The 20,321-nt window shown below is 57.1% G+C and overlaps 2 protein-coding genes across 4 annotated transcripts in view; one reads left to right on the plus strand and one right to left on the minus strand.

Moving 5' to 3' along the window:
• BRF1 (BRF1 general transcription factor IIIB subunit) overlaps positions 1-20,321 on the plus strand; it is a 38,892-nt gene that overhangs the window by 10,216 nt on the left and 8,355 nt on the right. For all 3 annotated transcript variants that reach the window (XM_074326763.1, XM_074326765.1, XM_074326764.1), the window contains exons 3-9: positions 5,169-5,200; positions 7,674-7,746; positions 14,995-15,144; positions 16,043-16,136; positions 17,027-17,153; positions 17,638-17,677; positions 17,767-17,859. In XM_074326763.1, the coding sequence (XP_074182864.1) occupies positions 5,169-5,200; positions 7,674-7,746; positions 14,995-15,144; positions 16,043-16,136; positions 17,027-17,153; positions 17,638-17,677; positions 17,767-17,859 (609 nt within the window). The remainder of the gene's footprint in view (positions 1-5,168; positions 5,201-7,673; positions 7,747-14,994; positions 15,145-16,042; positions 16,137-17,026; positions 17,154-17,637; positions 17,678-17,766; positions 17,860-20,321) is intronic.
• On the minus strand, positions 8,042-11,166 carry BTBD6 (BTB domain containing 6). The gene is made up of 4 exons (XM_019747196.2): positions 10,729-11,166; positions 10,543-10,633; positions 10,287-10,405; positions 8,042-10,119 (listed from the first exon to the last, which is right to left on the minus strand). The coding sequence occupies exons 1-4, from the start codon at positions 11,100-11,102 to the stop codon at positions 9,087-9,089; spliced, it is 1,617 nt and encodes a 538-aa protein (XP_019602755.2). The 5' UTR covers positions 11,103-11,166; the 3' UTR covers positions 8,042-9,086.

Raw genomic sequence — 20,321 nt, forward strand, 5'->3', positions numbered from 1 at the left:
TAGTCTTTTTCTCAGTAAGAGCTTTATTGAGATGTAATTCACGTGCCATTCAGTTCACCCACTGAAGTGTGCGATTCCGTGGTTTGTAGTTATATTCACAGAGCTGTGCCGCCGTCACCACAGTCAATGTGACAACATTTTCATCACCTGAGAAAGAGCCCCATCCCCTTAAGCCCCCAGCCCTAAGCCACCAGCAGTCCGCTTTCTGTCTGCCTGTTGTGGACATGTCATGTAAATGGCATCGTGTCATGTGCCACTGCAACGGTGCTTATTGCATTGTGGGGGCACCACCGGATTTCAGCCACCAGCCGCGTGTGTGCCCACCAGCAAGTGGGGGCCGCAGCATCCCCACCTGCGCCCGCACTTTTATTTTTTTTTATTTATTTTTTTTTTTTTTATTAAATTTATTGGGGTGACAATTGTTAGTAAAATTACATAGATTTCAGGTGTACAATTCTGTATTACATCATCTATAAATCCCATTGTGTGTTCATCACCCAGAGTCAGTTCTCCTTTCATCACCATATATTCGATCCCCCTTACCCTCATCTCCCACCCCCCACCCCCCGCCCCCCCGCACTTTTATTTCGTTGGTATCTTTCTACTATTTCTTTCCTTCTATTTTCTTTTGGTTTAATTTACTATTTTTCCATCTTCCGGAGACACGTGCTTAGGTTTGCTTTTAGTCCTTCTGTTTCCCTAACGTATGCATTTAAGACTATATTTTCTAAGTGGGTTTTAGTTACATCATACAGTTTTGATGTGTTATATTTTAATTCTCATTCAGTTCAAAATATTTCCTGATTTCTGTTGTTACTTCTTCGTAGACCCTGGAGACATTTAGAAGCATATGGCTTATTTGGAAAGGTTTCCTTGTCTGAGCAGCTTCCGTGTAATTCTGTGAGGCCCGAGGACACTTAGTGACCCTGCTTGCCCTTGTTGGTGACCGTGCTGTGTGCACTTCACGCATGCACCTGCAGGTGTGGGCGCGGCTGTTCTGTAAGTGGTCAGTCACCTTCAGATCGCCCTAGTGGTCTTCTGTCACAGCTTCTGAAAGGTGAGGACCCCCATCCCACGCAGGGCCCATGTGGCCGCTGCCTGCTTTCCTGCATCTCCTCGGTTTTCCATTATATTCTGAAGCTGTGTTATCAGGACGTGAATTCCCGATTGCTCATCATCCTGGTGGAAATGACTCTTCTAACATCACGAAATACCCCGTCACTAAATATTTCCCTCTTGAAATTGTGCTGTATTTGATGTTGGGTGTTTGCGTGGTCTTTTTCCAACTTTTCAAATCCAGTCCTCCGTGATACAGTCGAGGTGTCTCCTGTAAGCAGTGTGTAATTGTCTTTTTGTCTGATTTTTAAATCCAGTCTGAAAATGTTTTTATTGGAGCATTTTGTGTCTTGCAGTTTAATGTGCGTATTGACATGAGTTTATTTCTGCCGTTTTACGTTCGGTTTGTTCCGTCTGTTCTTGGTTCTCTCCCTTTCCTACCACCTCATAGAGAAATCAACTATTTGGCTGTTCTGTCTTCCTTTAAGTACATTTACCTGTTATTACTGTGGCTCGTCCGAGAGGTTGTGTCTCTGTGCTCCTGACAACGCTCCCCAGCCTGTTGTCACGGCTGCTCCTGCTCTGTTAGCTTTCATTCACTCAGTGCCGTCGCGTTGGCCCTCTCCATTCCTACTGAGGAGGGGGATTGACCAGTTGCACTGTCTGCAGGCCCCCCCCCACCACCTCCACCATGTGCTGAGGAGAGGGTGCCCAGACTGGCCCCTCAGGGCAGGTTGAGGCCGGGCTACGTGTATCCTCAGGTGTGGTCTCTGTCTGACCTGTCATGGTTCTGAGGCCCAAGCTGGGGGTGAGAGAACCACCCGAGGTGGTAGCCAAGCTCCTTCTGTACCCTGTGCAGCAGGGGCTCAGTGCCCACAGAAGCAGGCGCTGGGGCCGTGTGGGGTGCTTCTCACTCTGCCAGGCACAGCAGCTGGCTGGGTGGGCTGAGGTGGGGCACTGGTGGTGCTGGGCAGGTTGACCTGCTGGGTGAGGTGGTGTCCTCTCCTCAGGGGACTCGCCCTCTCTGGTCCCACCAGAAGCTGGGAATGGAGGTGTGTGCTCCCGTCTTGCTGCCCTGCGGTCCCACCCTCTATCTGCTGAAGGTCCAGCGTTGTGCAGCCTCTCAGCCCTTCTGTTGGACTGGGCGTGGTTCTCTCCCCTCACCCACCTGCTAAAACTCGATGCGAGGCTGTGTGGGGGAGCTTGTGTTTTCTGACTTTTAGTTCTGCCTTGTTTAAATCTCCGTTCCTTTTTCCACTTACCAGTGTGAGTTTGAGTTTAAATCAGGTTCCATCTGTGATTGTTCTCCCAGAAGCAAGGTGGTGCAGGTGGCCCTGTCCCGTGTTGCTTCCCAGTGGCGCTAGTCCTGGACGCCTGGGCAGTGGTGGTAGGGCCTGGTCATCTGCATACTTCCCTGGAGACTGGCTGAGCTCTGCCGGGGACCCCGTGCTGTGGTCTGTTGGACTCTCAGGAGTTTTCCAGAATCTGAAGGTGTTTTATTGCCGTCATTCTCTATGTATGTGCATTTCTTCTAGGTGGGCACTCGGTGCCACCGACTAGAACGTGGCAGGGACCGGGCTGTGGGAACCGATGTGCTCATGCCTGAGTGCTCGGCTCAGCTCATCGGGGCTTCAGAAGACCCGGTCCCTGCTGGCTTTTACGTGTCCCACCAAGGTTGGCAGTGTGCTGTCCCTGAGCCGAGAAGGTTGAGAGAGACTGCTGGAAGGACACTGGCCTACCAGCCAGGCTGACAGAAGACTTTCTGAAGCCACCAGAAACCCCCCAAGTGCTCATTAGGTCGGGAACCCACCTTTGTCAGGCCCCAAGAGCATTAACGGGCCCTGGCCCAGGATGGGCCTGTGAGGAGATCCACGGCTCCAATTGTGCTGCTCAGAGGAGAGCTTCGGTTGTCTGGACCCTCCCGCGAATGATTCCTAACAGGCAGTGGACATCAGGGGCAGGTCCCTGTCGCCATCATGGCAAGGAGACAGTCATTTTAACTTGGTGACGTTGAATTCCAACCTCCTTTTAAAATATACATCCTCTCCCCTGCCAGTTTATCATAAAAAGTCTCAAACACCTGGCACAGGGGTGAGAACTGCGCAGGGGCCCTCGCAGTCTGCCGGTCACTCCTTGGCCCTCGCTCCCCACTGCTCCATACCCCTCTCCATCCCTCAGCTGGGTTCTGTTTGGCACGTTTCAAAGCGAGTTGCAGGCATGTGCCCATTCCCAGCCTCCTGTAGGCAGATCGCGACCTGACTTGATCACAGTATTTGTTCGTGGTCTTTTTTCCTTCTGAGGTAAAATTGGCATAAAAGGCAGTTCACAGGTCTTAGCTGTGTCCTTGGGTGAGCTGTGACAAACGCGTGCATCTGTGCAGCCAGGTCCCCCCAGGGATTCACTGTCCAGTCAGGCCGCCACACTGAGTTTAGGTACTGGCTGCTCTGCAATCGTCCACTATGCATGTGTGACAGGTCTTGGCTGTCCTGTTGATGCACACGGAGCTGGTCCCCTCTGACGACTGTCCAGGAGGCTGCTGTGAACGTTCTTTGTCTTCCTGTGGATGTGTGCTTCCTGCTGGCCAGAAGGGAGGTGCACGCTCAGTTGTGTAGGCACCTCGCGGCCTTTACCAGAGCAGCTGTCCCACTGCACACTGTCCCAGAATCCCCAGCACGGGTACTCTGGGGATGGGTGTCTCTCTAACTCGCACTGTCCCAGAATCCCCAGCACGGGTACTCCGGGGACGGGTGTCTCTCTAACTCGCATTTCTGTGATAACCAAGGGGAGGGGTCTTCCTCATGTGCTTGTTGGCTCTTTGCTTCTCTTCAAAGCATCTGTTCAAAGCCGTTGGGCCCATTTTTGGGCTTTTGTTTTATTATCTTTCAGAGGTCGCGTTTTGGAGACTTCCATATGCGTCGCCCCACACCGGTTCCTGTTGACACCTGCATTAGTGTTTGTGTGACAGCTGATGGACATGCGTCACATGTCATTATCGCCCAGAATCCAGTTTACATATGCCTCCTCTTGGTGTTGTGCCATCCACGGGCTTGACAAATGCAGGTGCCACTGTGGTACCAGACACGCGGTTTCACCGCCCTGAAAATCCTGTGCTCCGCCCACTCCCCTTTCCCCCAACCCTGGTGACCACTGATCCTGGTACTGTCCCCACAGCTTTGCGTTTTCCAGAGCGTGCGTGGCACAGTTGGGGTCTTGCAGTGTGTGTTCTTTCGGCCTTGTTACCTTGTGTTTCCCTTCAGTGTCACTGTGTATTTACAGGTGCAGCCTTCCATGGCCCTTCCTCATCCTCAGCTTTCTCACTAGATGGTGGTGTGCACCGTGGCATTACCTGTCTCGTGTGGGGGTCCCCCGATGAAGAATGCGCCTGTAGGCAGAACTTAGCAGACGGGACCTGAGTTGGTGTTCAGCGTCCACCCCTGGCAGGCTGTGGTGTCAGGGACGCCCTCCCTCCGTGACGGGCTCAGGCCCAGGCTTTCCCTCCCGATACCTGGTCTGGGCTCTGATTCAGCCTCCTGATCATGTCTTTCTAGTTACTTCTGAAAGCCACAGCAGGCCCTGAATGACATTCATTTTCACTTCATTTGATGAGTTCCTTACTCAGAGGCTTGTGTTTTGTATTCGTGTGTGTCCAGCTGAGTTTTGAATAGCTTAGGACATATTCTGGTTACTATTTAATCAGCTGCTGCGAGCAAGGACAGGGCCCACGCCAGAGTCCCACAGTTGTCCCCTTGAGCACCAGCACTGTGGCTGTGCCTGCCGGCCACCAAGGGTGGCCGAGTGTCCATGTGTCTGTCCCCAGGAGCGTGCAGCAGGCACTCAGCGAGTGCTCGTGGAAATGAGTAAATGTCGTTGTGCATGAGTGGGCTGTGCCAGCCAGGGGATGCCTGACTGGGCGGGGCCCTCGTGGGTGCTGTGATGCAGCATGCAGCCCGAGGACCACCCTGCAGCCACCCCCGTCCTGGTCGTGGTTCACTGGGGTCTCTAGAAGGTTCTGCTCAGCACTGCTGCTGCCTCCATCTCCCTGCCTGGTGGGTGCTGAGCAGATTTCTAAGGGTCCTTGGGCCTGGGTGACATGTTCCTTGACGACCCCGCAGACATGCTCCTGGACCTCAGCGACCTGCTCCAGGTAAGCCGTCTCCTTCTGGAGGCCCTTGCCCGCAGGGGCTGTGCTCGGGGCGTGCGCTGGCTGGGTGGGAGAGTCTGCAGGTGAAGGGCACAGGGTGGCATGGCCTCTGGTGGGAGGAAGTGGACATGGGGTCACAGTGGTGTCCTAAGCTGGTGGACTAAAGTCAGTGGAGAGACCCAGAGGGCTCTGTCCTAGGCTCGGGAGATTCTTTAAAAGAACAAAAATGGACTCGCTTGCATATGTTTTAAATGATACAAAAACCTGTATTTATGGTCTATTTAGAGAAATTTGCTTTCTGGGTCCCAGGAATGCATTTTCTGTACAATCTCTCATTTCCAAGGGACAGAACGTGATGGAAAGACCCAGTGAGAGGGATACCCATGTGGATGGGACACTTGGGGGCGGGGGCAATGCCAGGCAGGGCCACCAGGAGGGCGGCCTCCTGGTGATGCCCTGGGGCTGGGCCCTCAGTGATCTCTCCCCTGAGGACTTGGAGAAATAATGTCATTGAAACAGGCGTGTCTACAGTGTGAGGGTTCATGCAGGAGCCACATGAATTCCACCCCATGGGGAAGCTTTGTTCAGATCCGGGCGCCACACTACCCCCAGGGGCAGCTAACAGGTAGACTTTTACTTAAATCTGATGTTGCCTGTTTTTGTCCTCTCAGCTGTCTTTATAAATGGTATCTCTCGTAAGTCCTGCTGGAATATTCCGTGGTCAGGCTAAAAATAGCCCATTGGAATTGTGGGAATTCAACACTGCATGTGCCCAGCTCCGTTCAGGGCAAGGCCACGTGGCCTCGTTTCCATCCGGTGACTTCCCAGGAAGGACAGGAGTGAGGCCCGCAGGACAGCCACCGAGGAAGTGCTGGGGCCCTGCCTGGAGGGAGCGGGGTCTGGTAGTTTTTCACTTCACAGCTTTGGAAATGGGAAACCATTCAGGTGTCCAGATGGAAGAGGGTGACTGGGTTGGCTGTCCCCCGCTCACTGGGGCTGAGCCAGCGAGAGCCCGCAAGCTCAGGCTGGGCACACACACCAGTTGCTTCACCCTTCTAAAGCCCGAGGTGGAGGGGCGTGCCAGGAGGGCGAGGTGGCCTGGCAGCTGGGGCCAGTGCGCGCGCGTCCCTTCCCTCCAGCGTAGTGTCCTGGAGTGGGCTGGCCCAGCTTTCCAGGGCAGTGGTCTGTGGATGTGGAGCCGTGTAGGTGAGGGCCTCACTGAGGGAGCTCGCACTGCCAAGGACTGACTGTTTAGCAGAAATGAGCAAAGGACTTAAAATTGGAAAACAGCACCCAGGTTCAGGGTCAAGTTTTGTACTTAATTCACACACCCAAGGTTCAGCACTCCTGGCTGAGTGCACGGGGAACACCCTCATGCAGGGTGACCAGGCTGTGGGCAGGAAGCCCCTGTATGCCGAGGCCAACAGGGGTGCTCACTTCCTAGGGAGGGACACAGGCCCTCAGAGGTGGAGCCAGGAGCGCCCATGTGCGCAGTTCACCTGCCATTGGGGGAGGAGTGGGAAGGGCTGGCCGTCCATACCCAGCCATGACCAGCAGCCGTCACAGAGATGAGCCCGGACAGAGTGACCCTTAGACAAAAGTGTCATGATTTCTGATAAGTACTAACGAAGGACAGCATCTCTGGCCATAACTTGTTTCACGTACTTCGCCCTTTTAACATTAGACTTCCCATTGGAAGGCCATCAGCCCTTCTCCGCAGCGTCCAGGTCTTCGTCTGCCTGGGACACGAGTCAGGGACGTGGAGGAGCTGTGGGCAGGGAGGGCCAGGGATGCGCCACGCGATGGAGGGGAGACCATGTGGGGGGCAGGTCAGGTCTGAACAGACGGGGCCTGCTGGGAAGCCCCGAGGGCTGCGGTGCTCCTAGGAAGATGCACGTGGGCACAGGCACGCGCCGCATGCACAGGCTGGGCAGGCCGTGAGCTCCGTGAGCCAGCTGCCCTCGTGATGGCTTCTCCTGGAGTCTTCAGGAGTGCCTCGGGATGTGAGTGCCCAGCGGGGGTGCAGGGTGCCCCACAAGGACCCTCACCGCCTTGTTCCTGAGCTCCCTAGGCTAGACGCAGCACACACCAAGGTCTCGACTTCATCAGTCTTTTCTGGTGGCCTCTTGGGCACTGGGCAGAGGGGCCCTGGTTCAGGGGCCCACAGGCCAGGCTGAATCAAGCGAGGGAGCCAGCTGTCTGAGAAGCCAGAGCCAGAGGGCGGACCTGCCCTCTGGGAGGCCTGAGTCCTGGGGCAGGCAGGGCCTGGCAGGGCAGGATGCCAGCTCTGCACTTTGTTCAGACTGCTATACGGCCGGGCCGAACAGCAGGGGGCAGCTCGGCCAAGGTGTGGCCTGTGCCTGGGGGGCGGGGGCTTTGACAAGGAGTTGTTTAACGTGTAAACAATGAAACTTAAGAAGAGGTGAGGTGCCGTGTCCTAAGTACAAATGCACCATCGTATGGTTCTTCCTGACAGGTGAACGTGTATGTGCTGGGCAAGACGTTCCTCCTCCTGGCGCGAGAGCTGTGCATCAACGCACCAGCAATAGGTACGGCAGGGCCGCTGGGCGCAGCAACGGTGCCAGCGCTTGGGATGGGCTGGGGGCTGTGTGCAAGTGTGAGGATGCGCGGGGGTAAGAAACGTGTCCTGCAAAGCTGCCAGGAGCCCAGTGCGTGGCGGTTATTTCTGATTTAAAACCAGAATGCTGAGGTCAGTCCCCAGCAGGTGTGGAAAAGGGTGTGGACCAAGGGAACCATGTGGTGCTCTGCGTGGGGACCCGTGTGTCCACCGCTTGAGGAATACACCTGGCAGCCAGCTGCCTCGGGGAAGGCAGGACCTGGGCGCAGATGGAACAGCAGGGCCTTTATTAGAGCTTTCCTGGGAGGATGGTTTTCAGTCTGCCTGGGGAGGCTGCCCCTTCCTGTGCCTGGCAGCGTCCAGAAGTGCATTTCTTCGTAGTAAGGAGGCAGCGGGCAGGGGCTGTGCTCCTGGGTCACCCCCATGATGGTGCCCTGGGGCTGGGAAGCCCAGTCCAGCAGGGAGGACCACAGACAAGCTCCCAGCCACGCTCTCCTCCCAAGAGGCCACATCCCTGTGCTGACTGAAGCTGTCCCTTCCTCTGGGGGTCAGGCCGAAGTTTTTCAGAAACAAAGCAACTGCCCAGGGAGTGTGCAGTGGGGAGGAGAGCCTGCTTTACCCTGCAGCGCCCCCACCCCCACCTGCTCCCCTCAAATCCGCATCCCAGGCGTACAGTAGGGCTTTTTCTGAGCAGCTAGCACTCTTTACCAAGCATTCTAGCCACAGCCCCGGGAAGCAAGCCTGCCCCGATGGTAGAGGTCTGGCCTGCCGGTAGAGGGCAGACGGGGACACGGGCTTCCTGGGCCGTGGCTTGCTTCTGACCTGGTCGGCCTGGTTCAGGATGGAGGTTTTCTGTGCTGCTGGGGAGGCGCTGGGCCCAGTCGGCGAGAACTCGGGCGTCCTGCAGGTGCTTCTCTACACTCGGTTCTCCCTTTATTACAACTTTATTATGAAAATCCACTTAAAGAGGTAAACTGTTTTAAGTGACTTCCCCGATTTTGGATCTGAAGGGAAGGTCTTAGATTAAGCTCAAAACACTTAGAATGGAATCCAGGAGGCTGGGAGGGACGGTCCAGCCCCTAAAGCAGGTGGCGTGGGCGCCCCTGGCAGGGTCTCGGCCTGCTGTGTGCCCCCAAATCTGCCCTTCACCTGAAATGTGCACTCCAACGTGCAGGAGACACCTGTGAGGCCCAGCCACCAGGGTTCAGAAACCGAGGCTCTGGCCGTATAGAAAAAGTCGATTTCCCAGCTGCGCTAGCTGACTGCATACAAGTGTGCGGAGCCTGTCAGCTGCGGCCCTCCCCATGCCCCTCAGGCATAGAAGATGAGCTCGGGGATCTGCCCGCCCTGGACGCCGGTCCCATTGGTGCTGTCTGAGGAGCACTGGAACTGGAAGGTCACCTTCCCACACTGCACCTCTGTCATGCCCTCCTGCCCGAAGTAGCTGAGCTCACTGCCATCCAGGACGGCGCTGGCCGTGTAGAAGGTGTCCTGCTCCACCTGCACGGGCTGTTCAAACCACACCGAGAAGGTGCTGCTGGAGCCATCCGAGACGAACCTGGTCAGGTTCTGGGCCAGGACCACCCCCAGCCGCTTGAGTTCAATTTTCACGCTGTACTCGGCTTTTCCAGAGCTGGACCCGTACAGGCCCAGCCCCGCCACAAATACCCGTCTGTCCACAGCAAACTGGATGCTGTCACAGCGCCCACGGTAGCGCCACTGGTTGCTGCGGTAGGCGGAAGACTGGAAGCGGTGGCACCTCTGCGGGGCGAGGCCCTTCCTCTTGGTCAGCGGGAAGGCCAGCAGGGGCTTGTTGGCCGCCGTGTACCACAGGAAGATGTTGTGGGTCTCCTCCAGCGTCAGGATGTCCGACTGGGCGGCGCCATTGGCAAACTCCTCCAGGGTCATGGTTGGGATGCGGACCAGATAGAGCGCTGGCCCCAAAACATGCCTCTTGTTGCGTGGGGTGAGCGGCAGGCCTTGCCTCCTGCACTCCGCCTCGGCCCAGTTCAGGACGGCCTCAAACACCACTGCCTCCTTGGTGTTCAGGGCCTCCCGCGTCACGATGATTTCCAGCGTCTGCCAGTCAATCTCACAGAAGCCCTCGGACCTTAGGGCCATCTCAGCCTGCGCATCGATGACCTCCCAGCAGCGCTGGGTCAGCTCAGGTTCCTCAAACAGCCGGCTCTGGGACAGCAGGACACAGGCGTTTTTGGCTTCCAGACTTGTCTCCAGAAAGTTGACACAGGCTTTTGCTAACGCAGGGACAATGTACTTCTTGGCAGCGTAGAGCGTGGCCAGCACTGTGTCGGCTTCCAGGTCAATCTCATCACTGTACATGTACCTAGGCAGGGCAGGGACCATGTCACAGGCCGTGCGGGGCACGCCGGGCACCCAGGGCCTGGGGCTGGAGCCCTTCAGTCCCCGTGGACTTCTGCTCCAGGATGCCGGCTGGGGGCAACCAGGCAGAGAGGAACCACCCCATCCTTGCAGCCAGTGGAGCCGACTTACTTTAGCAAGATGAGGAAAGCGGCGGGCTCCACGTCGGGGATGTGGATTTCCGACTTAACTTCTGCCAGATCTCCGTAAAACATGGCATAAAAGACTGAGCTACCGACAGCCAGGACGTACTGTGGGTGAAAGAGAGCTGCCCTGAGCCTTGGGCCCTCCCTGCCCCCGGCAGCTGCCACACCCAGGGAGGAGGACAGTGCGCACTCAGGAGGTGGCCTGTCGCTTTGGGAGCTGAAAGGGCCAAGCCTCTACCAACCTTGTGGGCAGGCACTCTCCGGGCCCCGCCTGGGGGGCCCACAATGAAGTGGACGTCGGCCATGAGCTCGTTGTTGAACATCAGCGCGTTCCTGTAAAGGGAAAGGCACACAGCTCGGGGCTCGGCTGGCGCGGGCGGGGGCCACGGCAGGGGGCGCGGTCATGGCCGGGCTCGGCCCGGGCTCACCTCTCGCGCAGGGTCGGGTGGAAGGACTGCCAGTTGGGGCTCTCCAAGTTGTTGTTGTCGGGCGCAGGCGGCGAGGGCGCGGGCGGCAGCGGGGCGGGCGGCGGGACGCTGGGCGGGCCCTTCCTGCCCGCCGCGGAGGCGGAGGAAGCGGCGGCGTTGCTGTTGGCGATGTCCGTGGCGGTGGCGGCCGCGGCCCCGGCGGGCGCGTACAGCTCCGCGGCCATCTTCGCGGGCAGGGCGGCCTCCGCGCGCGGGGGCGGTGCGCCGTGCGCCCTCGCGCAGCGCCGGGGCCTCGGGGGCGGCTCCGCGAGCACGAGCAGCGCGGTCAGGCACTGCGCCACCCGGCCGTGCAGGCAGGCCAGGGGCAGCAGCATGGGGCCGCGGCGGGCGCTGCTCCCTCGCCCGGCCGCCGGCTGCCGGGCCGCAGGGGGCGCCGTCCCGCCTGCGCGTCACGCCGCGTCACGGCGCCCGGGCCTGCTCCCGGCCCGCCCCGCCCCCGCATGACGTGCTTGCCCGTGGACCCGCCCCTGCGGGCGGTGCGGGCGGGCGATGAGGGCGTGCGGGGCGCTGGGAGGAGCCGGGCTGCGGTTTTGCGGGCGGGGCAGGCTCGGCCGGTGGCTGTGTTTGCCCAGTTACTCGGCCCCGCCGAGTCCCAGACGGTGTCCAGCAGGGCGGCTGTGGGCTGAGAGCAGGGCCCAGGGTGTCGTGTGCAGCCCGTTTCCGTGGGGCCGCCCTGACCTCACCCACCAGCAGGCGAGCTATGTCATGGTGGGGTGATCCGCATTTCCACGATGGTCAGTGACTTGCAGCACCTTGTCACATGCCTGTTGGCTTTCTCTGTGTCTTTGGAGAAACAACTATTCAAATCCTTTGCCCACTTTTTGATTGGGTTTTTGTTGTTAAGGAGTTATAGAAAATGTTAAGCCCTTATTAGACATGTGATTTGAAAATACCAGGGGTGCCAAACAAAATGTATACACATGACTTGTATTCGTTATTTGTTATTGGTATACATTGAGTATTACAATTTTAATACAGTGTTTTCCTTTCTTAAAATGTGTATACATTTTTTTGGCACCTTCTGTATATTCTTCCATTTATTTTCCCAGTGCCCTTTCAGTCTGTTGTTTCCTTTGCTACAGCTAAGTCTTTAAGTTTGGTGTATCCCATTTGTCTATTTTTGCTTTTGTTGCCTGTGATTTGGTGTCACATCCAAGAAACCATTGCCCACACCAATGCTAGGAAGCTTTCCCCTAAGTTTTCTTTTGGGAGTTTTATAGTTTCATGTCTTACAGTTACCTCTTTACTCCATTTTGAGTTAGTCTTTGTATATGACACAAGGTAAGGATCCTTTTTCAGTCTCTTGCGTGTGAGTGTCCAGTTCTCCAATAGCATTTGTTGAAGACATGCCCTTCCCCCTTCTGGCATCTTGCGGGAGGTCACTGACGTGTATGGCGGTTTGTTCCCAGACCCTCTCCTGTCCCCCGGGTCTCTGTCCTTATACCAACCATTACCCCACTGTCTTGGTTTTTGTCTTTCAGAACTTTTTGCCTGGTGGTGGTAATTTATTTTTCGTTACTCTTTTTTGTCTACTTTAAATACTTTAACTTTTAATTTTCTACTCGATGCTTAGTTTACTGTTTTCTCTTTAACAAAGCATTTAAGTCTACAAAGTTACCTAAAAGATCGGTCTTTAGTTTCCTAATAGTTTGCTTGGAGGTGAGGGGACTGTGTTTATCTCTTTTTGGCTACGTTTTTAGTGTTCTTATACTTGAGGTCAAAGGGCATGCATGTCCTGTGAGAGTTCTGTTCTCTGGGCCGGTCTGGTCCTGTTGAGGGCTTCTTTGTGCTCTAACATGGTCAACGTCTGTAACTGTCCCTCAGACTTCCGAGAGGCACGATCACTATTTACCGGGCATTGAACTTAAAAATACATTTGTTAGGTCCAGCCTGTGGTGATGAGGTCCCGCTCCTGTACTCAGTCTTTTCTCCTCTAGTCACTTTGTTAAATTTGAGAGAACTGTGTTAAAGGCTCACATTAGAGTGCTTAGAAATCTGTCTCCAGCACTTTCTGCTGTGTTTAGTTCTTGCTGTATTTCTCTGTGTCTGTGTTACCTTCTTTAAGGTGGTTGTTCCCTTAAAATGTTCCCTTTGGTCTCTTTCACTGTTCCCTTGCCTTGAATCTCAAGGCTGCCATGGCTTCGCTGCTGTCTTCTGCCCTGGGTGACTCTGTTTGTGTGTCCGCGCAGAGCTTTTTCTCCTTCGCATTTTTGCCTCTTTGTGTGTGTGTGTGTGTGTGTGTCTTGTAAAAAGTAGCATAGCCTGGATTTAGACTTTTTATCCAAGCTGATGAAAGAATCTCACTTAGGTCACGTGATCTGAATTTGTGGGATGTTGCTTTCCCCCTTAGCTTTCTGCTTCCCTTCCCCCATTGCAATGCCCCAGTCCCTCCAACCATCACCCCAGTCTCCCGATGTATTTCTCTTGAAACTTTTACCTGTATTTTTATTATTTATTTATTTAAAAAAAATTTTTATTGGGGAACAGTGTGTTTTTCCAGGACCCATCAGTCATTGTCCTTCAATCTAGTTGTGGAGGGTGCAGCTCAGCTCCAAGTCCAATCGCGGTTTTCAATCTTAGTTGCAGGGGGCGCAACCCACCATCCCTTGCGGGAATTGAACCGGCAGCCTTGTTGAGAGGACGCGCTCTAACCAACTGAGCCATCCAGCCGCCCCCAGTATTTTTAAACTCACATTTTTCTGTTTTAAGAACTAATCAGTGTCAAAGTTCCAGCTCAACCAGGATGAGCTCTTTTAACGTGCTTTTAATCCCCAGTTCTGAAGGTTTATGACTTATAAAAAATAGAAATCTTAACAAGTGTATAATTTCTAAAATATATCTGTTTTCTCCCAATAGTATCTTTTTTAGCAACCAAATCACCAAAGAGGACTGCAAACCAGTGCAAAAACAAGCACGCAGGGTGGTAGTGGGCTGTAGCTCCAGACTGCCCAGGCTCCAACCTGAGCCTGCCCCGTGGTGGCCACGTGCGTGGGCACCATGTGGTCTCTGTGCCGTCTGCTCACCTGGAAAGGGGATAAGGGGTAGCAGCTGCCCGTGTTGGGGGCTGGGCTGGACAGATGTTAGGATCTTGCTGGTGTATCAGCCGAGAGGCGCTGCTCGCTGGTCAGTGCAGGGGAGTGCCACCTGGGTGCATGCAGTCCCTTGAGTACCCATGCTGCTTCAGTGGCTGGTGCCAATCTCTGTGGCCTCAGAAACCTTTCCTGGTCCCTTTATGTAAGCCAAGGCTGTCCGATCTCCCAGGGCTTCCAGGGCCAGAGCTCAGTCCCATAAGCCCTGTAGATGCTGGGAGGCAGGGAGAAGTGGTCAGGTCGTTGAGCAGAGGCAGGGTGCCTGGCGCTGGCACATAGGGGCGTCTCTTGTCACCTGCTCCTGTTGGGGGTTTAATGAGCTCACTGGTCCCCTGCTGTGCCTGCCAGGGTCTCCCGGTCTGCCTCTGCCACTCCGCCATCTGCCAGTGCATGTGGCTCCCATCCAGTGCCCCCCCACATGCCTCAGCCCCAGTGGCCCCTCTTGTGAGGCTTTGCTAGAGGGTCCTGTCCAAAGGTCTCGCCCTGATGTTCTCCATCATAGAGCCTTCCACAGAGCCTGCATGGCTCCTGCATGGCACCTGTGGCAGTGCCAGGAATCAGCTGAGTTCCGTAAGTGACTCAGTAGCGCTGGCGGCCCTAGAGGCTGGGAGCTCCATAAAACCTCCTAGGCCAGAGCCTGGGGGCATGCAGGGGTCCTTCCTGGGCAGGCTGGCTTTCCCTTAGGAAGCAGTAGGCACTTACTCGCATGTAAAGAGATGAGGCACGTGCCCATAGACAAAAGGGCAGAAGACGGAAGCTGATATTTCACAAGAGTAAATGCAGCAAATAAATATGTGAAAAACACACTCGACTTCACTTCTCACCCACGAAATGCCAAATGAAACAGCAAAGTATTATGTGTGGGTCTGCTTGCCCCACCCATGTGCAGAACTGTCACTGCCCAGAGCCCCACGTTGCCTGCAGCAGCCGCCCCGCCGGGGCGGGCGTGCACTGAGGGCCGCCAGCTGAGGGTCAGGGAGGCTGCGAGTCTCGGGCGGGAGGACCACAGGGAGCCTGTGCAGTGGAACGACAGGAGGGTGGCCCTGTGGGCGGCTCTGCTGGCCGACGGGGAGGCTGCTCCTGCCCAGGGCCCGCACTGAGGCGTGTGTCGCCACAGACCCCTGCCTGTACATCCCACGCTTCGCCCACCTGCTGGAGTTCGGCGACAGGAACCACGAGGTGTCCATGACGGCCTTGAGGCTCCTGCAGAGGATGAAGAGGGACTGGATGCATACGGGCCGGCGTCCCTCAGGCCTCTGTGGGGCAGGTAGGGGTCTCGGCGTCGGGTGGCCTGGCTGCTGGGGTGGGGGTGGGGGCTCCAGAGCCACCTCCCTCCTCTACCTGCTCCCCCACAGAGCTAGAGGAGGGGCAGGACCCTTAGCTACTGAGGGAACCGTGGGCTTGACTGCTGGGGCACGGTCATGTGGCCAGCCCTCCCCCACACTGAGTTGTTACTGCAGAGGGTGCCCTGGCCCCCACGGGACAGCTGTGTGGTGTCCCCTCTGGTGGCAGCTGCCCGAACACAGTCTGTGGTGTTCCCAGCGGCATCAGTCCGATGGAACCCCTAGACCTGGAACCCCCTCCCAGGAGGCCCTCAGGCTGGCACAGCCCTTGCTCTTCCTCTCGTCCCCTCACCCAGGGCCCCTCTCTCCCAGAACGTGAGGGGCCCGTGTCCCCACTCAGCCACCAGGAGGGTCATCGCTGCCCTAGGTCCATCTTCCATCTCAAGCCTTACGTTGAGAGTGCAGTCCAGAATCTGGTCGCCATGTGCAGTCCACAGGGCCCACTCCCTTTTCTCCCCAGCCCTGGGATGTGTCCTCAGTCATCAGCCAGCCAGCTTTTCCCACACAAGTCACCGCAGAGTGAACTCATCAACTTTGAGGGCTTATGTGAAATTCTCAAAACACAGAACTTTTATTTAACCGCAGAGCGTGTGACCAACACTTTTAACATTTTGTAAGGCCGGCATCGTCGCACGCAGAGCAGTGCGTGGGTCTCAGTGTTCTGGCCACCACACATACCGGTGCAGCCACGCCCACAGGGCGGAGAACCCAGCTTCGCCCAGGCAGGGGCCTGGCTGCCCACCGTCCTCAGCCCTCTGAGTGCAGGGTCGGCCTTTGCGTCTCGTGTCCTGCTTCACAACCCCCTGTTGTGTTCCTTTCTAGCACTTCTGGTCGCAGCTAGGATGCACGACTTCCGGAGAACGGTCAAAGAGGTCATCAGCGTGGTCAAGGTGTGCGAGTCCACGCTGCGGAAGAGGTGGGTGGCTGTTGCCGGCGGCCTGAGGGCGGGGCTCCTCCTCCATTGGGCTGGGCCAGGCCTGCGGGTCGGGGCCACCTCCTCGGGTCCTGGCATGGGCCCTCCCAGGGTCCTTCTGTCTGGTCAGGACCCTGGCACAGCCCCTGCAGAGGGTCCCAGTCACCCCCCGCCCCCCGGGGCTGCACCGCCATGTCTGCGATGGTGGCCCCTTCCTTCTACACCTTGTTCCTCTAAACTAAGTTGAGGTGGACAGTGGTTTGTAAGGTTGCCCCGGCTCTAGGGTCAGGAAGTGGGCACTGAGGGCGGCCTCACCAGCCTTCTGCTCGCTGTGGCCTAAGTGACCTGGGGGAAGCCGAGCTCAGGAAATCACACGTCTGTGTAACCGCGTGACCTGTCAAGGTCCTGCTTTGGGGCACGGAGTTGACGGGTTGCTACAGCCCAGCTCCAGCCGCACCTGCACTGGGAGAGAGAGCGGAGGGAGCACGGCGCCGCTGGCCGACCCATCCTCCCGAGTTCGCCACCAGTCTGCAGCACTTGGCTGGTTTTCAGCCGACGTCTGTCCTATGGCAGTTTTCAAAGGCAGCTGGAAAATTATGTGTTTATTCGACTTCTAACTCTCTTGTGAAATTCTTTCATGAAACATTTTGAAGAGCATAGGAGGGTGAGTGAGTTGAGGGTTAACCTCCGGTCGGGCAGACCAGTGCTCGACTGGCTGGGCTGCGGGCGCCTCCCCTCCCGGGGCCTTTTCTGAGTGTGTCTGGGGAGCCATGGGGCTGTGCCCCCAGCTGAGTGTGATCAGGGCGCTGGGGCCCGGAGGCTGCTTCGTGCACAGGGTGCTGGTTTAACTGGCTCTTTTCAGGGGCATAGGCTCTCTCTCGTCTCTGTCTTAGGCTCACGGAATTTGAAGACACCCCCACCAGTCAGCTGACCGTGGACGAGTTTATGAAGATTGACTTGGAGGAGGAGTGTGACCCCCCATCGTACACAGCCGGGCAGAGGAAGCTGCGTGTGAAGCAGGCGAGCCACCCCCCAACCCCTTTCCACCGGCAGCTCCTGGGCTCCTGGCAGCCATTGGCCTGACACTCCACGTTCTTGTTTCAGAACTGGCAGCTTAGTCACGGGGGCTCAAGGGGGTGTGGTGATGGGGCACTGCACACCAGCCCTTCTCCCCGGGCTCCCCCTCAGCGGCCTCTAGGGCGCCGTGCTCAGGGGGAGTGCACTTCTCTGCAGGGCCCAGCTGCTAATGTTTGCCTGGAGGGCTGCACACGTGTCCCTCTCTGCGAGGGCAGGGCCCACAGCTCAGTCTACCCCTCTCTGCGAGGCCTGGCCCACAGCTCAGTCTCCCCCTCCCGGCCCCCCAAGGCTGCTGCATTCACCCCTTATCAGCAGTGAAGCAAGTTCGCAGCGAGGCCAACGTCAGCCCCCACTGCGTCAGGGACAGGCCTGCAGGGGCCCCACATCTGGTCCTGTCACTCAGTGTCCCCATCCTCTTCGTTTTCAGCTTGAACAAGTCCTGTCAAAAAAACTGGAGGAAGTTGAAGGTAACCAGCCATCCTGCCATGCAGATGCCCCGGGGTCCTTAGGAAAAGGGATTTTGTGCTTACTTTCTGTTCCTAATTGATTATTGCAGGTGAAATATCCAGCTACCAAGACGCGATTGAGATTGAGCTAGAGAACAGCCGGCCCAAGGCCAAGGGAGCCCTGGCCAGCCTGGCGAGAGATGGTGCGCCCGCCACATCCCCAGCCCCGCGCTTGGCTCACCTTGTGCCCCTCCCACACCCCTTCCACGGCCAAGTGCCCTGCTCACCCCAGCCATCAGTCAGTCGCCTGCTGGCCCCCGTGCCCTGTGCTGTGTCCAGGGGCTCCTAGGACCCCTGTCCCCAAGGCTCCAGCCCTGTCCTGAGCAGCTCCTAGGCGCGCGACCCTTCCTGACTGGCCCTCTGTCCCTTTGCCCTGGGCTGAAGTCACAACCCCTCTGGTTCTTGTTCTCCGATGCAGGCCGGCCTGTACCCAGGCGTCCCACTGCGGGTCAAGGCACTGAGGGCTTGAGCGACCCGGGACAGAGCGTTTTGTGCACGTGTGGTCTGCAGCTCTCTCTGGGGTGGCCATGGTTGGGCTGTGCCCCCACCGTGCGCTCTGGCTCGTCAGGACCAGGAGCACGTGACCTGCGTGTGCCCCTCGAGCTCCTCTGGCGGCTCCTTGTTTTCCGCGTGATCTCGAGGGTCGTCCTGTGCGCCCACCCGACCCTTTGCCCCTCCGTGGCTCATCCTGTGCGCCCACCCGACCCTTTGCCCCTCCGTGGCTCATCCTGTGTGCCCACCCGACCCTTTGCCCCTCCGTGGCTCATCCTGTGCGCCCACCTGACCCTTTGCCCCTCCGTGGCTCATCCTGTGTGCCCACCCGACCCTTTGCCCCTCCGTGGCTCGTCCTGTGCGCCCACCCGACCCTTTGCCCCTCCGTGGCTCGTCCTGTGCGCCCACCCGACCCTTTGCCCCTCCGTGGCTTGAGGAAGGTGGCGCCATCCCCCATCCCCCAGGCTGCACTGGCTGCTGGAAGTGGTGTCCTTCCTTTCCCCGTCAGCTGCTGCTGTTGGGGTGACACTGCCCTCCACATATGTCAGGAAGCCCATTGCCACTCTCAGGTGCCTTCAGCTTATCCTGGGGTTTTCCGAGGACGGCAGCCCCACTCAGGCTGCTCGAACCACGTCGCTCAACTTTACGGGGTGCAAAAGCGACATGTGTTCAGTAGAAACCATACTTGGAAGTTTATGTGTTGATGGATTGTGGGGCTAGCCATACACGTGCAGTGCTGTCATGACACCGGCACAGGTGATGACCCACCCCCTGCAGTGCACGGTATGCCAGGCTTGTGGGCGTCGCTTCCCACCACGGCCACAAAACACCCATCTACATCTTCTGAGTCTGGTGAGAACAGGGCACTTACCCTTGAGATGGAGTCCAGTCGCCTGCAGTGAGCCGCTGAGTGTTCTGAGCACGGTTGAGGCGGCTCGGCCGCCACCTTCATAGGTTAGGTGTGTTTCGTGTGTTTTTAACTATAGCGTTTTGTTGGGATGTGACCCCATCGTCCATTGAGTTTCTGTGATTGTGTCTTCAATGGGACCATTGCTGCTCCTTACGATTTTTTGGCCCCTAATTTCCGTCCCCAAGTAGTCCATCGCTTGGCCCTTTGGCACCAGGCTGTATGGCCCGGTTGCCCCACAAGGTCTCTGGGCTGTCCCAGGACATGTGTGGGCTTAGGGCTGAGGGGCCACTTTTCCCTGTAGTGTTTACTGAGTCGTCCTGTCTTGGCACTTGGTGACACCCTGTCTGTAGGGTCTGGAGAGGATGTGGGGCTGTGTTGGGTGGGTGGGTGTGATCCCTCGACTCCACGGTGCCCTGTGTTGAGCCCGCCTTGGTTCCCGGAGGCCTGTCAGTTCTCACACTCCTGTGTCTGTTCTATCTGGCCAGCCACACTTTTTGCACAGAATTGAACCAACTTGTATCTTATGACACTTTCGATTTTATTGTTTCTGTGGGGTTTTTTTGTTTCTTATCCTTTCATTTTATGGTAGTTCTGTTTTCTGGGCTTTTTCCTTGGGAGGTTATTGATTTGAGGTCCCTCCAGCTTTGACTGATGTATAAGTTCTGTTGACTTCCTGTTTGTGGTCCTCCTTCCAGCTTGTCCGCCTGCAGCCCTGCTGGGCAGGCGCTGCTTGCCAGCTGTCACCCTGGCTCTCGGCAGCACACTAGGGCAGGGCAGGGCGCCCCCTGGTTGTCGTTTAGCAGCGACCCCCTGTTGTGGTGGCAGGTGTTTCCTGCCTCTCATTCATCCCAGGTTGTGTTCGTGTTTGGGGCTCAGCTGAGTGAGGGAATTCAAGCTTCAGGGGGCGAGGGCCTTTTGTTTTCCGCTTTTGTTGTTAGTGCGTTTATCACCTCGGGACCAGGAGTGTTGCTGGTGCAACCCCTCCTCTGTGCCGTCTACTGCACGTCTGGCCTGGTTGTGGGTTATAGCTACCTGTGGGGTTTGGGGAGGGGCCCCCTGATCGAGCGCAGCCCGGGCTCCCTCATCTGTGGGTCATCCTGCTGCCTAACGTGCTAGGCTTTCTGACCCTCACTCACTCTGCCCAGTGATGTCTTGTGGACACGGGTGGCTGATGTCCACTGCCCCCCTGTGGCTCCCACGGCT

This window comes from Rhinolophus sinicus, linkage group LG03, assembly GCF_036562045.2.
Source record: "Rhinolophus sinicus isolate RSC01 linkage group LG03, ASM3656204v1, whole genome shotgun sequence".
Classification (NCBI taxonomy): Eukaryota; Metazoa; Chordata; class Mammalia; order Chiroptera; family Rhinolophidae; genus Rhinolophus; species Rhinolophus sinicus.